At 37.1% G+C, this 21,414-nt stretch overlaps 2 protein-coding genes across 3 annotated transcripts in view; one reads left to right on the forward strand and one right to left on the reverse strand.

Moving 5' to 3' along the window:
- Positions 1–1,856: 1,856 nt before the first annotated feature.
- XB13580952.L (hypothetical protein LOC100496311 L homeolog) lies at positions 1,857–12,964 on the reverse strand. The gene is made up of 5 exons (XM_018252867.2): positions 12,762–12,964; positions 6,917–7,049; positions 4,675–4,869; positions 4,221–4,391; positions 1,857–2,952 (listed from the first exon to the last, which is right to left on the reverse strand). Exons 1-5 carry the CDS (start codon positions 12,906–12,908, stop codon positions 2,480–2,482), a joined length of 1,119 nt encoding a protein of 372 aa, XP_018108356.1. The 5' UTR covers positions 12,909–12,964; the 3' UTR covers positions 1,857–2,479.
- Positions 12,965–16,948: 3,984 nt separating this feature from the next.
- The window catches only part of acsbg1.L (acyl-CoA synthetase bubblegum family member 1 L homeolog), a 30,965-nt gene continuing 26,499 nt past the window's right edge, over positions 16,949–21,414 (forward strand). The window contains exons 1-2 of one of the 2 annotated variants that reach the window (XM_018252870.2): positions 16,949–17,255; positions 18,301–18,380. In XM_018252870.2, coding sequence (XP_018108359.1) covers positions 18,323–18,380 — 58 coding nt within the window. In that variant the 5' untranslated portion in view covers positions 16,949–17,255; positions 18,301–18,322. The remainder of the gene's footprint in view (positions 17,256–18,300; positions 18,381–21,414) is intronic. The other variant, XM_041586654.1, reaches the window with a different exon arrangement.

Below are 21,414 nucleotides of genomic sequence, written 5' to 3' on the forward strand. Positions count from 1 at the left end.
AGTAATTAAAAACTAAGCATCACATTTACATACTTTATATTCATACATTTTCAAATGTACATTCAGTACATACTGTATATGTGGCCTCTCCCATTCACATCCATTGTCTTATATCTTTCACATACTTTTAGTATCTTTTAGGGTTACATTCATTCACCACACTATTTCTACTTATCAATATAATATTTAATTTCCCAATCTTTATTGAGCCCTGCTGTTGCTCTGTTTCCAAAGTGAACATCCATCATACTTCTCTCCTATTAGGAAGCTTTTCTATATGTCCACTTCTTTTTCCTAAAGTCACATGTTCTATACTTTGAAAAGAGATATACTTCTCATTACCATTATGTTCTGTCAAGATATGGTCAGCTATTGCCAATGAGTTATCCTTTCACCCCAAACACATGCCACATGTTCCAATACCCTATCTATTTTTCTAGATGTCCCCCCCACATACTGACATCCACTTTTACAAGTGGCTTAATAAATCACATTTGGGGGCACATTTACTAAGCTCGATTGAAGGATTTGAAGTAAAAAAACTTTGAATTTCGAAGTTTTTTTGGGGGGTATTTCGACCATCGAATAGGCTACTTCGACCTTCGACTACGACTTTGAATCGAACGATTATAACTAAAAATCGCTCGACTATTTGACCATTCGATAGTCGAAGTACTGTCTCTTTAAAAAAAACTTCGACTACCTACTTCGCCACTTTATAACCTACCGAGCACGATCCTTAGATCGTTCGATCAAAGTATTTGCCGTAAATCCTTCGACTTCGATATTCGAAGTCGAAGGATTTTACTTCGATGTTCGAATATCGAGGGTTAATTAACCCTCGATATTCGACCCTTAGTAAATGGGCCTCTTGGTGTCCAACAATTAATATATGTCCTACATTCATATTCTCTCCCATTTGTTGTACTTTTAAAGGTCGTAGACACATTTATAGAATTAAATGCTTTGCATATTTTCGCTCCATACTTGTAAGTACCATATAGCTTCAACCAATTAGATGTAGCTTTTATATCCGGTAGCATACTGGTTGAGACATAGTTGGCTATTGTCCTATTTTTTCTATATGAGAACCAATGTTTCCCAACTTTTATTTGTGGATCCAAACTAATCACTCTCCTATGCTTTTGTATGATCCTCCTAATTTAATTTGCTTCACAGCTATAATCAATCACAAAATACATCTCTGACTTTCTATTTTCTTTATAGCCTATATTTTCAACTTTTTTATTATTTTAATTTTCCTCATTCCTTTCTCATTACTCATTTTACTTGTTTTAAAATGTCTCTGTGTTCACTTCCAACTGCTTTCTTTAAGCATTTTCCTCTATATCCCATAGCTGCCAATCTATCCCATAAATCCATAGCACCCATCTGGAAGGCATCCCATGTGGAGCAGATCCTCTTTAATCTGAGAAACTGTCTAATCGGGATACCCGCCAGTGGGGGCCCAGGATGACAGCTCTCTCTCAATAATAGGGAATTTCTACTAATAGATTTTCTAACATCTGTTTCTATTCTACCATTTTCATGTAGAAACAGTATGTACAGGTATGGGACCTAATATCCAGAATGCTCGGGACCTGGGGTTTTCCGGATAACATATCTTTCCATAATTTGGATCTTTGTACCTTAAGTCTACTAGAATATCATGTAAACATTAAATAAACCAAATATGCTGGTTTTGCCTCCAATGAAGATGAATTATAACTTAGTTTGGATCAAGTGCAAGGTACTGTTTTATTATTACAGAGAAAAAGGAAATCATTTTAAAAACTTTTGATTATTTGGATAAAATGGAGTCTATGGAAGACGAATTTTCCTTAATTCAGAGCTCATACCTGTACAAGAATTCTTTATTCTTTTCACCAATATTGTAAGTAAACTTTATACCAAAAGGATTATTATTACAAAAGCACAAATTCTTCTAACTGCTTTTCATTAACTTTCCATATCAAAATCAAATAGTCAATAAAGCAAAAATATCTCACGATACAGTTTTTCCATGTTGATCCATCTCCAAATATGTGGCACCTTTCTACCCACTCCATAAAGAGATTGGCATATGAGGGCACAAATCGCGCCCCCATTGCATTGCCACACATCTGGAGATAGAAGCGACCATCATACATAAAATAATTATGATTTAGCAAATATTCCACTGATTCCAAAATAAACTCATTTTGCTCACCAGAATATAATCTAGTACTATCCAACCGAAATTTTGTAAATGTTGTAAATTCCCTGATTTAAACACTGGAATTTCAGTACTGACTGTTTTATTAGTACCCTAGATGCTATCATTGGCTGTGCCTTACTGCTAATGTGCGGCTCTATTGGTTTTGCTCCAATTACAAAGACTTGCCAAAGACATTTCTTATAAATATTTTTGTACCAAATGTAACACTGTGCCACCTTACTAAATATTCTAACCCTCTAACAATCAATGCTTTTGTAACCTCTACTGATCTTGCATATTGGGCCTCCAGCCATCCCTGAACTTCATTAATTTAACAGCATGAAGTCCATTCATCCCCAGGCAACTCTTCATCATCTCACAATTCAGCTCATACAAGAATTGGCCATCCACCTGTGCCCCCTTAAAGGCATCTTCATACTGGTTCATGTTGAGCAGATTAAGACACTTGCACACCTGATTCACAGTCAAGCCTCGAAGATCTTTTGGGATATCATTTATGTTTGTTATTGGTGTGGTGACATTTGACACCACCTGAGACACTCCTTCCAAGCTATATTTAGCGGTCTGGTTTAATACTCGAGAAATGTGTCTCTCATTGTGGGTAGAGGTACCTATGAGTGTTTTATTTCTCTGCTGTTCCATTCCAAGTTCACTGATGTCAATATATATTGGCTCAATGGTGCTGTATCTTGGTTCATTGGATGACAGATTCTTTTTGTCCAGTAAATATATTTCTACAAAGCAAAGAGGACAAGTCATGGCTGGCTTGCTTAATGAGCAATGTCATAGGCCAAAGAAAGTTAAAAACAGAATTAATAATGATTATTACTTTCCAGCCCCTTAATGTGTAATGTATGGGTTATACGTAGGGAATATTCACAATGAAAGGAAATCAAGGGATGGCAGAAAGTAGATTTTAAATATATATGCTAATATTGCTGAAAAAAATGTGCTTATGGATAATATACTGTGAAGTAAAGTAAAATCATAATAAGTATAGTTAGTTCATACAAACATAACAATTTTAGTAGTTTGTTATCACCGCCTCTTAAAAAATGGATGTATTAGATCAGTGAAGGTTAGCCCAGGCAGTGTTGCTGTCTCCTCGATAGACTGGGGGGATGTGTTCTCAATCATCATATATACAAGGGGCACATTTCCATAGTGTAATCCTGTTAAAATTCATTTTTTATCAAAGATAAAATTGCACGTTATACAGAATGTCGATATACATGTAGAGCTTAGCTGGAAAATCATAAACCTTCAGTTTTACAGCAAAATGTTTCTTCATTAAACTTGGACGATGGGAACCCAATGTAAATTCATAGTGACACACAAGTCCTCCATAAAAGATTTGCTGCTTGTTGTTATGAATGGACATCTTGATCACAAGTTCCTAGTTTACTGGGGACACTGCTGTATGATTGAAGGTTTATGAAGTAAAGGCTTGTATATTGACACTTGGGCCTTTTTCTCATGCTGTGTAAAAAGTGGAGTGAAGCATTACCAGTGATGTTGCCCAGAGCAACCAATTAGCAATTAGGTTCAACAGTTAAAAAACAAAAGCAAATATCTGATTGGTTACTATGAGCACAGGTAATGTTTCACTCCACTTTTTACACAGCATGATAAATAGACCCCTCAGTGTAATTGTATCTTTTATAATACATTTATTTTTACAGAATTATACTAATGATATGTGCCTCGATCTGCTTTTGCCGTTTTCGACCTTCAACTCATCATCTCTCTCTCTCTCTCTCTCTCTGGTCTGCTGAGTTAGCAGTCCTTGGGTTAATTGAATATTATGATCCATTTAGATCTGTACATCTCTAGGTGTCCCTATGGAATTAAAGCCAAATCAAGTACAGCTTTCTGATTCCCCCCACTTGCTATTTATTGGGTCTTGTCAGCAATCTTACATGTAGATACAGTAGTGTTGGACTGGGATAACCTGTTACTTATTATAAATATATATTTCTTGATAGAAAGGCCAAACGCTTACCTTCAAAAGTAACCTCTGACATGTCCCCTTCATTATCCACTTGTTTGGTAAGCCATTCAAAAGTCTTGTTCCAATTGTTTGTGTCATCATTGGTGAATCCTAAAGCTACCACCAGTCTCAGTTCTTTCATATACATTGGGACCATAATGGGCTCTTTGGTAAAGATTTTACCTTTTGTTATTGAAGAAAAAAAAAGATTATACAGGTATCTAACTGAGCTGCATATCTATGTGTGTGCTTTTGTATGTAGATATTTCCCAGACTCCACATCACTAAGAACTACCTTCTAGGCCTAGAGAATGTGGAAAAGAACTAGAGCCACAAATAAATCAAGGCTTCTTCTGGGTTTGACATTCTCATAACATTCTGAAAGCGAATATGCTTTTCGAAATTTCCCTTGAAATGATGTACTAAGAAAATAAGCTAATTTGCATGAACCTGGAGGATCATTCACCTTTATCAATGGGATGACCAAGTAAAAAGTTTTCTTCATAGGTGTCTTTCAAAAGTAGTTCAGGAAGTATTTGTTCCTGGGATTCCTCATCCCCTTTTTCCTTGAAAGACAGTGCTTTGGAGGAATGAATGCCAACAGGGAGATGATAATTGGTAACTATTTCTTGTAGGGTCATAGGACACTGTAAATTTGGCCCTGCAAATTAAAAAGCAGAATTGTTAAATAGGTTTATTGACATTGTATAGACAACGATTGTAAAGTCTTTGCATTGGTAAATATTGTAACATCATAAAATTAGAATTGTGATGCATGCAGAAATATAAATATGCATTAAAGGCCACTATATAGTTTCATATTTCTCCTTTTTATGACTTAAAAATAAAGAGGTAGACATGTAAACATTTTTACTAACAGTTGTTCTTAAAGGAACAGTAACACCAAAAAATGTAAGTGTTTTAAAGTAATGAAAATATCATGTACTGTTGCCTTGCACTGGTAAAACTGATCTGTTTGCTTCAGAAACACTACTATTTTTTTTTTGTCTCTTCTTTCTCTATGTGTTTATGTATACAGATAAATGTATTATATGTGTCGAAGATGACTATGTAATGAGAAAACATTTATTGCTGTATTGTCCCATTATGTACTTTATTTCTTGTTTTAACAAAAAATCTGAATAAATAAATACAATAAATACAAAAAAAGAAACACTACTATAGTTCATATAAACAAGCTGCTGTGGAGCAATGGCGGAAATTGAAAAACGGCTATATGGCACAGGTTAAGTAATGGATAACAGATAACACCATTAGACAGACAGAGCTTATCTTCTATCTGCTGTGTAACTTGAGCTTTTTCTCCTTTGAATGGCTGCCCCCATTGCTACACAGCAGCTTATTTATATAAATAATAGTAGTGTTTCTTAAGCAAACACAGCAGTTTTACCAGTGCAGGGCAACACTGCATTATATTTCCATTACTTTAAAACACTTTTATTTTTTGACGTTACTGTTCCTTTCAGGTTCAGGATTTTAGTAAAAACAACCCTTAGTTATCACTGTTAATAGTCCAGAGAGCTCATTACTAATGTCCAGATGTAAGTTCTTGAGAGCTAAGGGGTGCAAAAATGCACCATAGCTTATGGAGCACTTGTACATTTACTGTTGCAGGTTGTGATCTGTGCCTAGTAGTGGATTAAGTAAAGGGCTCCCTAGTACATTTAATTTCCCAGCACTCTGTAGCTTGTGTGTTCTGAATGATGCACAGGTCTGGGCACCTGCAACTGCAAACCATGTTCTATCCCTGCTGTATATATCATTGCTGAACAGTGTTGGACTGGCCCACCGGGATACCAGGAAAACTCCCGGTGGCCAAGGTGTCAGTGGGCCCTCATGCTGCTAAACTTTTGGCCTATTTCATGGTCATTCCCTATTCTAGGAGAACAAGGAGGCTAAATAGATGTAATAATAGATTATAGTATGTAAAGAAAACAAACTAGCAGAATAGAGGTTGATTGGGGAGATAAAGAATATTAGTACTGAGAGTGGGCCCCTGGTCTAAGGTTTTTGGGTGGGCCCCTGGTGTCCCAGTCCGACACTGTTGCTGAACATAGGCAGTGATGCATACAAAATTAGTAAGAACTCTTTGTCCTCCATTCTACGTGCATGTAGTTGTGGTGAAACAAGTGGAGCAAGATGCCCCTAAAAGAATGTGGTTTGGGTTGGGTTTATAGGTAGCCTTAAAGTGTTAGAAAATGTTAAATGATTAACTCACACAGTAAAAATATTTAACAATCTGTTTTTTTACTACATCTATGACATTGTGGTGTTTACCATTCCCTATTCTAGGAGAACAAGGAGGCTAAATAGATGTAATAATAGATTATAGTATGTAAAGAAAACAAACTAGCAGAATAGAGGTTGATTGAGGAGATAAAGAATATTAGTACTGAGAGTGGGCCCCTGGTCTAAGGTTTTTGGGTGGGCCCCTGGTGTCCCAGTCCGACACTGTTGCTGAACATAGGCAGTGATGCATACAAAATTAGTAAGAACTCTTTGTCCTCCATTCTACGTGCATGTAGTTGTGGTGAAACAAGTGGAGCAAGATGCCCCTAAAAGAATGTGGTTTGGGTTAGGTTTATAGGTAGCCTTAAAGTGTTAGAAAATGTTAAATGATTAACTCACACAGTAAAAATATTTAACAATCTGTTTTTTTACTACATCTATGACATTGTGGTGTTTACCATTGATAGGAGAGGAACCTCCGGTAGTGATGAATTTCAGGGTTTTCAGTTTTATTGGTAGAGAGAACAACTTGCCCAATCTTGATTCAGCTATTACTCTCCTTTGGCTGTAAAGAGAATGGACCCTAATCACCTGGGTAAAGAAAACATTTGATTAATAAATTGTGCAACTGACTGAAATGCCAACATAAATATAGAATAACTGGAGACTACTTGCTTTGAAGATAGGCCCTGCACATGTGCAATTAACTGAAATTCCATCATCAACCCTCTCAACTGCTTTTGATTATTAAAGACCATCGTTATTTTTATGGAGCTGTCACCGATATTGTGGATATTGGTTTAGGCACCCTTCGGGGTATATTTAGTTATCTACGAATTTTATGGTTTGGGAAACTTCATGTCAGATGTTATTTTGTGACTAATACATGTATTTATCAAAATTAGTGATTTCGTCTCTGCAAAAGAACGCTGGCATACTTTGGACAGCAATAATTTGTCAGTTCAAAAGTCTCTTAGCGAATTTTCCCTAGTGTTACTTTCTTCCTAGTGAAAATTCGTTAACTTACTTATAATATAGTGGGTATGTATATGTATGTATTTATTAATGATGTCGGTGAAATTGCAGGAAGTGGCCACTTATTATTAAAAATGTCTAAAGCTCCCCATAGACGCGACGATTCTTTTTGCCGAGCGACTGATTTCAGCGAAGTCCGACCAATCCTTCGAAATTATCGTGTTAGTGGGATTCGAACGATCGACTTTTTCGGCCGACATCTGTCAGGAAATTGATCGGCCAGGTTAAAAAATCTTTGTCAGTCCCAGTGCAATCTATCTATGTCTGCAGGGCCAAGCAGGCAGCTCCCCTTAGCTTTCCTGGCAAATTGGTCTTTTTAGTTGATGGACAATTCGTACGATCATACGATTGTTCCGAGAAAATTGTGGTCTCACGATGAGGATCGGATCTTTTAAAAGTCTCAACATCTATGGCCAGCTTAAGGAAGCAAAATTAAGACAATAGAGATCCTCCATTGTCCTAAGATGGCCGTAGACGCAAAGATCTGATCGTACGAATCGAGGATTTGTACGATTTTTGGAACGTGTGTGGTTCCGGCATTTTCCGTCTGGCGGAGATCGGTCGTTTGGTCAATCGGACAGGTTAGAATATTTCTGTCGGCTGCTTCTAGTAATATCTCTGCGTGTATTGCCGATTGTATGATTTTCAGTGGGAGACTGTCTTTGTCTATCGTACGATTGCTGTCAGGGGCAGAACATCAGCTGATCTGATCTTTAACTACTTTATTTGATCGGAATGGTAAGACTTTGATCTGAATGGTTAGTGGCTGGTCAGGAGATGGGAAAGTCCGATCGTCTGTGGCCAGCTCTAGACATGAGCCTATCCTAAAACAAATGTGGAATGGGCTTCAAATGGTTAAAAAAAGTGTAAATAACATATATTTAACAGTTACAACTGGTAAACATAATCCCACATTAAACATGAAAAAAAGCCAGCTTTTTTGTCTTTTTTATGACTTTTTTGGAGTACAGGACATGATGTCACTGACATAATAATGTTGAAGATGTAGCTTTATATTATTAATTCGCCAGGCAGAACCAAATAGACCTTGGTGAAAAGGGTAACGAATAGAAATTTTCACGCTTTGTTAATTTTGCAGATCAATCATTTTTTGCCTGAATGAAAATTCTCTGGCAAAATGGAGTGAAACTTCTCCAGCACTGACCTTTTTTGTTCAGCCAAATGACTATTGACATAGCATCTATTGACAGACTATTGACATAGCAAAACAATCTTTGCCAAAAGGGAATTTCCTTGGTGTGCCTTAATGATTGCTACTGAATGCTAAAGAGGAAATATCCTAGAATATTTTTTTTTATTTATGGTTAACGGGCCTTGACTTTCATGGACGATGCTATTTACTGCGACGGTTGTATTTATGTGGGGTGTGGTGGAGAAAAGAGCTCAATCTGAGGTTTTTCTGCCTATTGCTGCACTACAGCATTAATTTGAATATGGGATGGCTATATGTTTATGCTGTTTAAGGGAAGGAAAAACTGAAGGGGATATGGGGATCTTTGAGATGTGAGCCCAGGATCATCATAAAGACAGAGTGTAGTTTGGACTGTAGAAGATGTGTGTTGAGTATGAGGAAAAGGTGTGGGGGCCATGTTATTGTCAGTATCAGCAACATGATATACTCATGTTCTTGCATTTATATAATTCTGTAGCAGTCAATTAATAAACTGTAAGATGTCTGTTAATAAAAAGGGTAGAACTCCACGGGCAATTTTAAGTGTGATAGCTTCCGTTCCGACGCTGAGATGCATCAAAGGTGTCACGTCGGATCCTCCGAATCTAAGGTAAGTAATAGGAATGTCAGATGTTGGCGCTGCATGCATCCGACAGGACGCGACTGACGGATGCGAACGCTGCATGTTGGGTCTTCATCCAACAGTCGTGTCAGGTGCACGCAGCGTCAACGTACGACATTCCTATTACTTACCTTAGATTCGGCGCATCCAGAAGTGACGCCTGCGTACGACATTCCTATTACTTACCTTAGATTCGGCGCATCCAGAAGTGACGCCTGCAATTCATCTCAGCGCGTCGGAACGGATGCTATCGCAGGTAAAAACAGGTATAGGTAAAAGCAGGTACTCGTGTAGTCCTACCCTTTTAGAATGGAATGCAGCGGATCAGCTTTTTTCCTCTGGCGCTTATATGCCATTGGAGAATGCATCACACCTGCCATTAGCCTTAAACTGGCTTTGCCAGCTGGCTGTGAAACTTTTCATTTGGTTTTTCTGTAGTTTAAGCCAGTTTTATGTAGGAAAATAGCAATGGCTGCGTCAGCTTTGTTCTATTTACAGTAGTAACTATTTTCTCACTTGCCAAAAATTACACTTAATTGAAGCTGTTAGGGCTTATTTACTAACCCAGACACAGTGTGCAAAGTGCAAATGCATTCTGAGTGTTCAAATAGCTGCAGGCCTCTGGCTCCATTTCTGTGTTAGTCAGCGATGTATTAGGGAAGGGCGGGGGTGGGGGGGTGGGAAGACACATAGATGCCAAGTTGCACCAAGCTACAGATATTTATCCAGCTCTCAGCACCAGAGACACCTAGTACAAGTACTTCCTAGCACAATGTACACTCTCTTATTTACCCCTAGTGCTCTTCCCTTGTGCCCAGGGGGTAAAATTATTCCTATTCTCTCTACTACAGGTATGAGACATGTTATACAGATTGCGTGGGACCAGGGGTTTTCCAGATAGTAGATGTTTCTGTAATTTGTATCTTTATACCTTAAGTAAACTAGAAAATCATGTAAATATTAAGTAAACTCAATAGACTGGTTTTGCTGCCAATAAGGATTAATTATATCATAGTTTGGATCAAGTACAATCTACTGTTTTATTGTTACAGAGAAAAAGGAAATAAGTTTTAAAAATTTGGATTATTTGATTATAATGGAGTCTATGGGGAGATGGTCATTCTGTAACTCTGAGGTTTCTGGATGATGGGTTTCCGGATAATGGATCCCATACCTGTAGTACTAGGGATAGAGCTGACTTTACTAAAAGAAACACCTTTTTCACTTTAAGAAGAAACCTCAATTCTTAATCTAATGGCGCACAAGGTGTTGCTCAGTGGCAATGTGGCTCCAAATCACAATAATGCTGTAGGTGACTTAAATGGCATTAACCTGTCATTGTGCACACAGGGTGGGTTTCAGTTTAGCAAATAGAGCCATAAAATACTGCAAGCTATAAAAGTTACTCTGGACACCACATCATTAGTACAGACACTTAAAGCAAAGGTAACACCAATAAATGAAAGTATATTAAAGTAATTAAAGGGATACTGTCATGGGAAAATATGTTTTTTTCAAAATGCATAGTGCTGCTCCTGCAGAATTCTGCACTGAAATCCTTTTTTCAAAAGAGCAAACAGATTTTGTTATATTCAATTTTGAAATCTGACATTGGGTTAGATATATTGTCAGTTTCCCAGCTGCCCCCAGTCATGTGACTTGTGCTCTGATAAACTTCACTCTTTAATCTGTACTGCAAGTTGGAGTGATATCACCCCTCCCCCAGCAGCCTAACAACAGAACAATAGGAAGGTAACGAGATAGCAGCTCCCTAACACAAGATAACAGCTCCCAGGAAGATAAGAACAGCACTCAGTAGTAAAATCCAGGTCCCACTGAGACTGATTCAGTTACATTAAGTAGGAAATATGCGCCTGCCAGAAAGCAGTTCCATCCTAAAGTGCAGGCACAAGTCACATGACTGGGGTAGCTGAGAAACTGACAAAATGTCTAGCCCCATGTCTGATTTCAAAATTGAATATAAAAAAAATCTGTTTGCTCTTGTGAGAAATGGATTTCAGTGCAAAATTCTGATGTGTTTAGGAAACTTGTTTTTCCATGACAGTATCCCTTTAAAATATAATAGACTGTTGCTCCTACTGGTAACAGCACTCAAGCTTGTAAGGCAGATAACTTGGTGTGTTGGAGAATATCCCAAAGTTTCGGACACCAAGGCCTTTGTCAATGGGATTCTGAAAATAAATGCACTTCGTATGTTGTAGTCCCGTGTGCCATTACCTTTAGGCTGTGGGCACAAAGGCTGGTGGCTCTGGCTGTTGTCAGCCGGCATATTTTTGCAGGCTGAGAGAAGCAGATTTGCTCTGTGCCCCTACTCCATTAATTTGAATTCGATCAGCCCGTGTGCAGTCAGACATGGTGGAGCTGAAGCCTGTGGGCTGACCTCAGCTTCAGCTCTTGATTCAAATCAACTGAGCAGATCTGCTTCTCTCAACCTGCAAAAACTACTCGAATTTTTGTGCGTTTGTTTTAGTGTAATAAAAACACAGCAAAAATGTTATCGTGTCCCATCTAATCTGCATTTCTCATTGTAAAATGTCAAAAATCTATGTTAACCTGAAAAGCAACATAAGGGTGGCGGTTTGTAGCTTAGCAACTTTTCTCCCAGTGTGCCACCACCCTAAGTGTATACCAGTTTGGGTTTTAAAATCTCTGAACTGGAAGAGCTTATTCTTTTCTATTTTAAAATAAATTCACCCTATAGAAAAGCTCTACACTACAGGAGTAGTGCAACAATTCAAAATGTCATAACATGTGGGTAACATTACGGAAAGGAGTGCATTATATGGGTGGTTGAGTTTTGTAAGAAGAACATTCAAAATTCAAGTAATTTAGTTAAAATAATTCAAGCAATTTGAGGCAGATTTATCCAAATGTAAAATTGGAGCTCACCCCTGAAAAATGCACCCACTTCTATTCATTCCTATAACATTTTTAGAATCGTATTTGTCAAATGGTGAACTCTTCAATCCATTGATAAATAAACTTCTACAAAAAATATCATTGGAATGAATAGAAAGTGGGTGGATTTTTTTGTGGTGAGCTCTTATTTCACACTTTGACAAAGGTGCCTCCATATTTTTTAAAACAAGTAGGGCCCTTTACCGCCATATTGTCAGTGTTTGTATGTAATTTGTGTGCTTGCTCTATAAACCCTTGTACAGCGCTGCAAAATATGTTTTTTATAACAAGTTGTTGCAGGGCTTAAATAAAATGAATTATCTATAATTATATATTATAGAGTTTACATCACATTCAGTGCAGTCCTTCTAGCTCGATTTTCTAGACCTGTCCGTGAATTTTCAAGTGATCTGGTAATGTTATATATTTCTGATAATAATTATAGGGGGTCCCTGTGATGCAAGGCAGAAACAGAGAATGAAGCGGATAGGACAGAACACATACAAGAAATTTAAATCATCATGAACTTTCTTACCATACTTGAACTGATGCTGTCTATTTCCTGCTTCCCTAAAAATCCTTCTGTGATTTTTATGATGCTCGGAAATGAGCTGATGTATTTGGACAAATATCCATTAAGAGTATACTCATTCTCAGTCCATCGGACACCTGTTGGATCCATGTTCAAACCCGGGCTGCAGTAAGAATTTGCTTCCTTCACACAGCAGTTCAAAAAAAAAAGACAGAAACCAGGAAGTTATTAGTAACTGAATAACAGCACACAGGGCACAGCACAAAGAGGAGGGAATTTTTGTCACAAAGCATGCTACCACAAATGTTTATGAGTTACACATTACGTATATGTATATATATATATATATATATATATACACAAAAACTGAATAACTAAACTACTAAACTAAATAACTTCTTTTATAAAGCAAAAATTCTTCTTTAATTCTTCTTTAATCATGACTTAGTAAACACCATTATGAATAAGTTATTTGGTTTATATTTGCCCCAGTCGACAAGCAGACAATAAGGGGTTTGCTATCATAAGTTGACCATGCACTTAAAGATCTTTCAGTCCAGAAGGACCGAAATGGCAGCTTTTATCAACATGTGTTTAGCCACCTTAAGGTTTATTTACAAAACAGTTGGCTTTTCAAATCAAATCAAATAGGACTCTCCACTAGTCGATCCCAGTCAAGAAAAAGACAGCTGGGAGACCAGGGGGTAAATTTATCAAAGAGTGAAGTTCCGCCACTAGAGTGAAATTCCGCAGCTCACAATTTATTTCTATGGGATTTTGAAAGGCATATTTATCAATGGGTGAAAGTGAAAGCTCACCCTTTGATAAATATGCCTTTAAAAATCCCATAAAAATGAATGGAAAGTGGCGGAATTTCATTCTAGGGCGAAACTTCACTATTAACTTCACTCTTTGATAAATATACCCCCAAGAGACAAGAGGGGAAATAATTACAGACAGCAAATAATTTGTTAAATTCATTGTTAAGTAGAAAATGGTTATACTTCTTTACCTTAAAACATTACCTGGAGTATTCTGGATAAGGAATCTTTTTGTAACTTGGATCTGCATACCTTCAAGTCTACTAAAAATCATTTAACCCAATAGATTTTTTATTGTCACCAATATGGATCCATGCAGCTTAGTTAGGATCAAGTACACTGTACTAGGTACTCTTTTTATTATTACAGAAAAAAAGGAATTCACTCTATTGTGACATTTTTTCCCCTAGTATTAATCTCCAGCTCACCTAAAGAATTAGTTGTACAAACTGTGAAATTATTCCTTGCAATATTTCTGTTAGATTAAGGGAAGTATCCATAGCAAACATAGAAAATCTATGCTTTTTTTATTGCTGACTTTTATGAAAATGCAAGCTTTGAGCATTTCTGTGAATTGCATGCAAGTTGTTGCTAACATTTGTAGAGCAGGGCTGGTCATTCTGGTGCACCAATGTGTTAAGCAGTAAGTCATTAGCTCACAATTTTCTTAGTACAGGTATGCAATCCGTTATCCGGAAACCCGTTATCCAGAAAGATCCGAATTACGGATAGGCTGTTTCCTATAGACTCCATTACAATCAAATAATCCACATTTTTAAAAAATAGTTCCTTTTTCTCTGTAATAATAAAACAGAACCTTGTACTTGATCCCAACTAAGATATAATTAATCCTTATTGGGAGCACAACCAGCCTATTGGGTTTATTTATTGTTTAAATGATTTTCTTTAGACTTAAGGTATGAAGATCCAAATTATGGAAAGATCCATTATCTGGAAAGCTACAGGTCCCGAGCATTCTGGATAACAGGTCCCATACCTGTACAAGTTATTTCAGTCTATTGATAAAACCTGCTAGTGGAACCCTGGAACACATAGAAATTCTGCCATGTCCAGGCTGGCAGTAATTCCTGGGTTCACTTGTGTCTATAAGTGCATGTGATAAGGTTATAAGAACTTTAGTCACATAAAGAATACGTATATCAATTTAATTGGCATATAAATGAAGATAAAATATTAAAAATATGAAGACAGCTAGAGGGCCAGTTTGACCTAGCATCTGATTAGATATTTGAAAAAGTTATTGATTTGCACCTTTGCCTACATACAATGTTTGAGCAACAATTACTTTTGAATTAAAGGGATATGTGCGTTCTTTATGTTACCAAAGTAACCTTATCACATGCAATTAATCAGGGTAGGCAGTTGCATTGTTACTCCCCTCTAATATGCATAAATGCAAGAAGCATGTATGGGCACAAATATATTTTATGAATGGTATGAATCCAGGTGCAATTTTGCATCTATTTTGGCCTACATTTTATTTTATATACCTACATAGGATTACTGGGGATAAAGTGTATAGGGGCGAAAATAATTACAGTTGCTCTTGTGAAAAAAATATAGGGAGGACCCCCATTGCGTAGTTTACTTCAGGTCCCTACACTACTAAGGTCTGACCTGCTTCCTGGCCAGATGAATAGCAGGGCATGGGGGGATAGAGTAGTGACCATGGTTATGGAAAGTGGGGCACATTGGCACAATGATGGCAATTAAGCTGAACGGGGGCAAAATCATTAGTTTGTTGGGGCCCCCTAGATTTCTAATGGCGGCCCTGATTACTGCAGACGTTAAAGGAACAGTTCAGTGTAAAAATATAAACTGGGCAAAATGAAAGCTGTTTCTAATATAGTTAGTTAGCCAAATATTTAATGTATAAAGTCACTCCAGCCTTTATACATTACATTTTTGGCTAACTAACTATATTGATTTTTTTTTTATTTTGCACAACCTAACTATTTACCCAGTTTTATTTTTATACTGAACAATTGCTTTAACAAATGTCCACATTTGTCAACATGTAAGATTATCTGTGAATTAATTTAATGCAATGACCTGGTCCAATTTATTTTATTCCTTGAACCATATCAGAGACCCATTCTTAAGCATCATACTTAATTCCCCTACAGCTATAATAAGAAAGAAAAGAAGAAAATTCAACCTGATCACTATAAAAAGGGAATCCATTAGGGCCATCACTTTTACTCTTTACTTTTCTCTTCAGCAAAAGTCAACAAAAAAAGAGAACAGGATTTAAATTAGCCTTTATGGCAATGACCTCTGCCTCTGGTATAGTAGATGCCTCATTCACCAGCCAAGTTCGTTCCATGTCTAAGGAAGTTATAAATAAAACTGAGGTACAACCTATTGTTGGTTTCAAAACCCGGACTGAGCTCATAGTGTTAAACTACCTTTTTCATAAAAACCATATTCACTGACAATATTAGGACCAAAAGTCCATATTGTAAGTCATGCTTCTGCACTTTCATGCAGTTGATAACAGGAACATCCCACTTTTCCCACTGGAGAATTCTGCCACTTTTTCCCTCGTATGGTGGTCTCAAAATTAAATTTATATGAATTATTCAAATTCTTTGTTCGAAAGCTGTGTCAGTATCCCCAGGTTCTTTAAGACACCTCTCCATGTAAATCATTCTGCTATATATTGGAGCAAAGCTTAGCAGCTGCTAAGGGGATGGCAGGCACTTCTGTATTCTGAACTGATAAATGATAGAAACATTATTTTCATATTCAAAGTAGCAACAAAGAGTGTAGTGTAAACATACCCGTTTTGGACAGTAATGGTCTTTAATGATTACATTCAATATTAATACTATATGAAAGAGTCAAACCCTGTAGCATGTTTGCTGTTTTGAAGGTAGGAATAAAACAAAACATTTTTGCTGTGACCTAAAGTAAAAGTATAAAAAAGTGTATGACTTTGAAAAATAAATAAATACACATTAGTAACTACTGTATTTCTATTGCTTTCATGCAGCAGGAATAACTATTTTTAGATTATGGTTGCATAAAAGCTCAGAGTGCTGTAATCACAGGCTCACATACTTAATGATTAAAATCTCCTATTATGAAATGAAAACTCATGCATTTTTTTAACAGTAGCAAATTCTTCCAACCACTGTGCTTCCTCCAAAATTAACAAAAAAAAAAATAAAGTTCACATTGGTACAGATAAGAGCTGGCAGTGTTTCAGTGAGGGGCTCTGGGAAAAAAGTATAAACCTCAAAGCCACACAAAGATCTTGTTGTTTGGAGTTTGAAATCTCATCCTAATTCCTCTGTGTTCCTTTCTCTCTCCTAGACAATACCTCACAGAAAGGCCCAGATTTGTGCAACTTGGAGGACACTTACGATTGGCTGTAAGGAGTGGACAGATTTGCATGTAAAAGAGGCTAAATCTCATTGAAATTCCTGACGTGTCCAATTAAATACAACAGCTAGGGTAAAAAAATAATTAAAGTCTGACTTTCATGCAATAAGCTTAGAAGAGAGAGCAGTGCATTTTTTAGTTTACTTCAAAGAATGGGCATGCAAGAAGCACTTTTTCATTGCAACTTTGGGAAGAATATCTAAGTATTTTACAAACCGGAGGAATTTGCACGATTACTGATCTGAGAGAAAAGAAAACTACTTGGCAGGTAAACATTTCTTTGATGGAGTAATATCCATGAATCAGACAATGTAAATTGTAATTTATAAAAATAAACTATATATAAATATTTTTGACAGGATATTTTATTATATAATTGTGTTAATAATTACAAATCTCCATACATAATCTAATATGGAATGTGGCCACTTTCAATAATAATAAACTATATTAAATATCAATGTCGTTATTTTACACAGATATTCTACTCTATGCTTACTGTGCTGGGACTAATTTACATTACCCTGTGCAATAAGGGAGGAATTGATTAGAGGCTTTCTGCCTGCCCTGTGCCCAATGGGGTAGTTGTCGATGGGGTCAGTATTGACCCATGAACTCTACCACCTTACCTTGTACTTCGGGATTACAAATATATTTCTGGTTCAGTTTCTTTTCCCATACCCTTCACTAAGGTAATTACAGTTTATCCAACTACTTTAAACAAATAGAGGTATGAGCTCACTAACTGATTACCCTCCCTAATGCAAGGAACTTAAAGCCCGCAACAGAGTTTCTTACAACAATATGCCTGTGCAGTGCAGGTATGGAACCTGTTACACCAGAAACCTGGTGTTTTCCATATAATGGATCTTTTTGTAATTTGGATTTCATACTTTGTCTAGTAGAAAACCATGTAAACATAAAATAAACCCATAAGCTGGGGTTACTTCCAATAAGGATTAATTTTATCTTTTTTTGGATCATTTACAAGGTACTGATTTATGACTACAGTGAAAAAGGACATCATTTTTAGAAATGTGGATTATTTTGATAAAATGAAGTCTATGGGAGATAGCATTTTCATAATTCTGAGCTTTTTGGATAATCGGTTTCCAGATAACAGATCACATACCTGCATATGAAAGCCATTATCAGTTTTCAACGTTACAAAGTATATATTCACTGGCATGTTTGCTAAGTACTATAAGTAGTCATTTTTCAACTACACATAAAGCTCTTTATCACTTTCCCTATTATACTTTTTATTTTACAAAGTAAAATGTGTATCTTTTTCTTATCACTGTATTATCCAGATCCATTTTTTATAGAAAGTCCATGGAGTCCTCTGTGGTGGCTGATCAATCCACTGATGTACCAATCAAGAAAAATGAAGGTGAAATAATTTATAACTCAATAACAAATATAATACACTTACATACCTCCCAATTGTCTAAAATCATGGATTTATCAGAAAAGGGGTGGATTAGTGGGCAAATATTCCATAGGTCAGCAGATTCATGCAGGTTGCATTCATTTGTGATTACATGGAAGAATTGAGAGCATCATACCTCCAATCCAACGCTCCTGTCGGTGCTGCACGTGTAGCCTGTCCCCCACAGGAAACCAATTAACGGAAAATTTTTGTAACACATGGTGCATCAGGCACTGGCGGTAAAATATCACTTTTAATAATCCATTTAAAGGGGACCCATCACCCAAAAAAATAATTCCAAATCCTATTTTATCACATTAGTCAAGCAAAATGAACTTTAATTGCACTATATACATTATTTGAATCTTGTTTCCTTCAGTCTGGGAACTCATTATTATAGCAAGCAGTCAGGAGCCATTTTGTAGACACAGTTATTAAGGCAAACCTTGTATCATCTCAGAATCTTGTTTGTGCACCAGAATGGGGGACCTGATGTCCATCCCCATGCACTGGCTACACAATTAAATGGTGAATAGAACAGGGGAATGTGAGGAGAGCAGTGACATCTAGGAAGTGCTGAATGGAAAGTGAAAGCAATTGTCTGCCCCGCCTCTATGCCTAGGCATAGAGGAGGGGCAGACAATATTTGATTGACAGCTGAGATTTTTAAATGAGTTTGCAACAGCTATGAATACTTTAATAAAAAATAGAAATTGGGTTTCATGTTTAATTTGAAAAGGGCTTTTATTATACAGATTTTTGTGTCTGAGTGACAGGTCCACTTTAAAAACGTTCCAGCATATTTGTTACAACGAGGGGATCTACGCTTTATGCATTTCGTGGCATCTCGCCACTTCCTCAGAAGCGAACTGAGCTTCTGAGGAAGTGGTGAGATGCCTCGAAACGTGTGGCATCCCTTATTTTAATAGAGTGAGCTCTAATACATATTCTAGGCAAAAGGAGCCCCCCTATAAGATATATTGGATGATTCATCTGACACCCAACTCCTGAATGAAGACAGAATGCTGAGATAGGAATAGTGAAGATAAACTTGCTTATTTCAGAAATGGTACAGAATTTTTAATTTCATTTTCACGTTCCCCATTAAGCATTTTTCTTACAGACTGATCCACTGTATTTTTAATATAAGAGGGATCTCTAAGACCGGTGACGCAATAAACGTACCAGGGGTTGCACCCCGGTTTGAATAGCTTTGTGTGCCAGCCTGTTTTGCTTTCTTCAAGTTTACTTTGGGAGGGCCGTCTCCCTGAAGAGCTGTGCACCAAGCGTGACCGTACAGAAAGGGCCTGAGTTTGCACGTGATTTTCTATAGGATCTCTAAGACCAACACCAATTTTAAAGGCATATAACCACAATAAAAGAGGCAGGTATTGTAATGTTACAGTTACTTGAAAGTTTGTTCTGGGGTCTCGTTTAAGCGATTATATTCTCTAGGAAGTTGCCTAACATTTTGGCTCAAAAACATGGCTACAAAGCACCCCATGTATCACAAAAACACTGTCACAGCGTTACTTAATGGGATTCAAAAAAGATTTTTCTTTCTTTCTACGAGTCCTGCGATAAATTGTTCCTCTGTTTAATATACATTAATTTATTTTAATTCGTTGTTATATTTTCATTATCTGCTTAATACCAGTTTCAAGCTCACCCTTAAGGTTTGCTGGCCTGGGTGCGCAAAGCCCCAGGCCCCTCGCAAGGTCACCGGATTCAGCTTCCCAAATAGATGAAGATATTGTATCTTACCCGGACTTCGTTGTGACCCAGGTGCAGCCGCCCTGAGTCCGTCGCTAAGGGAAAACGAAATACTGCACACACCAAAATCCTGGACAGCGCATTCTTCGGATCACTCAAGGAATCACTTGGTCGTCAGATAATTGGTAAAAGCTTGATTTTATTGAATGAAGCTTTTACCAATTATCTGACGCCCAAGTGATTCCTTGAGTGATCCGAAGAGTGCGCTGTCCAGGATTTTGGTGTGTACAAAGCACCCCATCCAAATCCCCACACACAAGCACTTTTCAGAAGATTTTGATGCAATCAATGGGGGTAGTTTGGTGCCATGTTTTTGGGATACTGAAGAAATGCAGCACCAAAAGCACTTGAAAACACAATGTTTGCCATTACCTTTAGGGGTAATATACAGTTTTGACCATGCTTCTTAAATTAATGAAAACATGCTTCTTAAAGGAAAACTATACCCCCAAAATGAAAACTTAAGCAACAGATAGTTTATATCATATTAAGTGGCATATTAAAGAATCTTACCAAACTGGAATATATATTTAAGTAAATATTGCCCTTTTACATCTCTTGCCTTGAGCCACCATTTCGTGATGGTCTGTGTGCTGTCTCAGAGATCACCTGACCAGAAATACTACAACTCTTAACTGTAACAGGAAGAAGTGTGGAAGCAAAAAACACAACTCTGTCTGTTAATTGGCTCATGTGACCTAACATGTATGGTTTGTTGGTATGCTTGTGAGTACAGTGAATCCTATGATCCCAGGGGGCGGCCCTTATTTTTTAAAATGGCAATTTTCTATTTATGATTACCCAATGGCACATACTAATAGAAAAGTATATTATTATGAAAATGGTTTATTTACATGAAGCAGGATTTTACATATGAGCTGTTTTATGCAATATCTTTTTATAGAGACCTACATTGTTTGGGGGGTATAGTTTTCCTTTAAATGAATGAAAACATGACCATGTTATATGTGTGGTATTAAACTGTATCTGTGTCACGTTCGGCACCCTAACTGCAGAACCAATGCTAGGCTCCCTGGTCATGGCTCTTGCTTCCGCCTTTATCATCCGCCTCTCACCTCAGGAGTAGCCCATAGCTAATTGGATGCTGCCGGGTCTTACTAAGAGAGGAGCAAAGCTAAAGGTTCTAGATGAGCAAAGGGGCACGATCGTTTCACCAAGGATACTGGATGGAAGACAACACAGCTTGGAAGACAGACCAGAC

This window comes from Xenopus laevis, chromosome 3L (assembly GCF_017654675.1).
Source record: "Xenopus laevis strain J_2021 chromosome 3L, Xenopus_laevis_v10.1, whole genome shotgun sequence".
Taxonomy (NCBI): Eukaryota; Metazoa; Chordata; class Amphibia; order Anura; family Pipidae; genus Xenopus; species Xenopus laevis.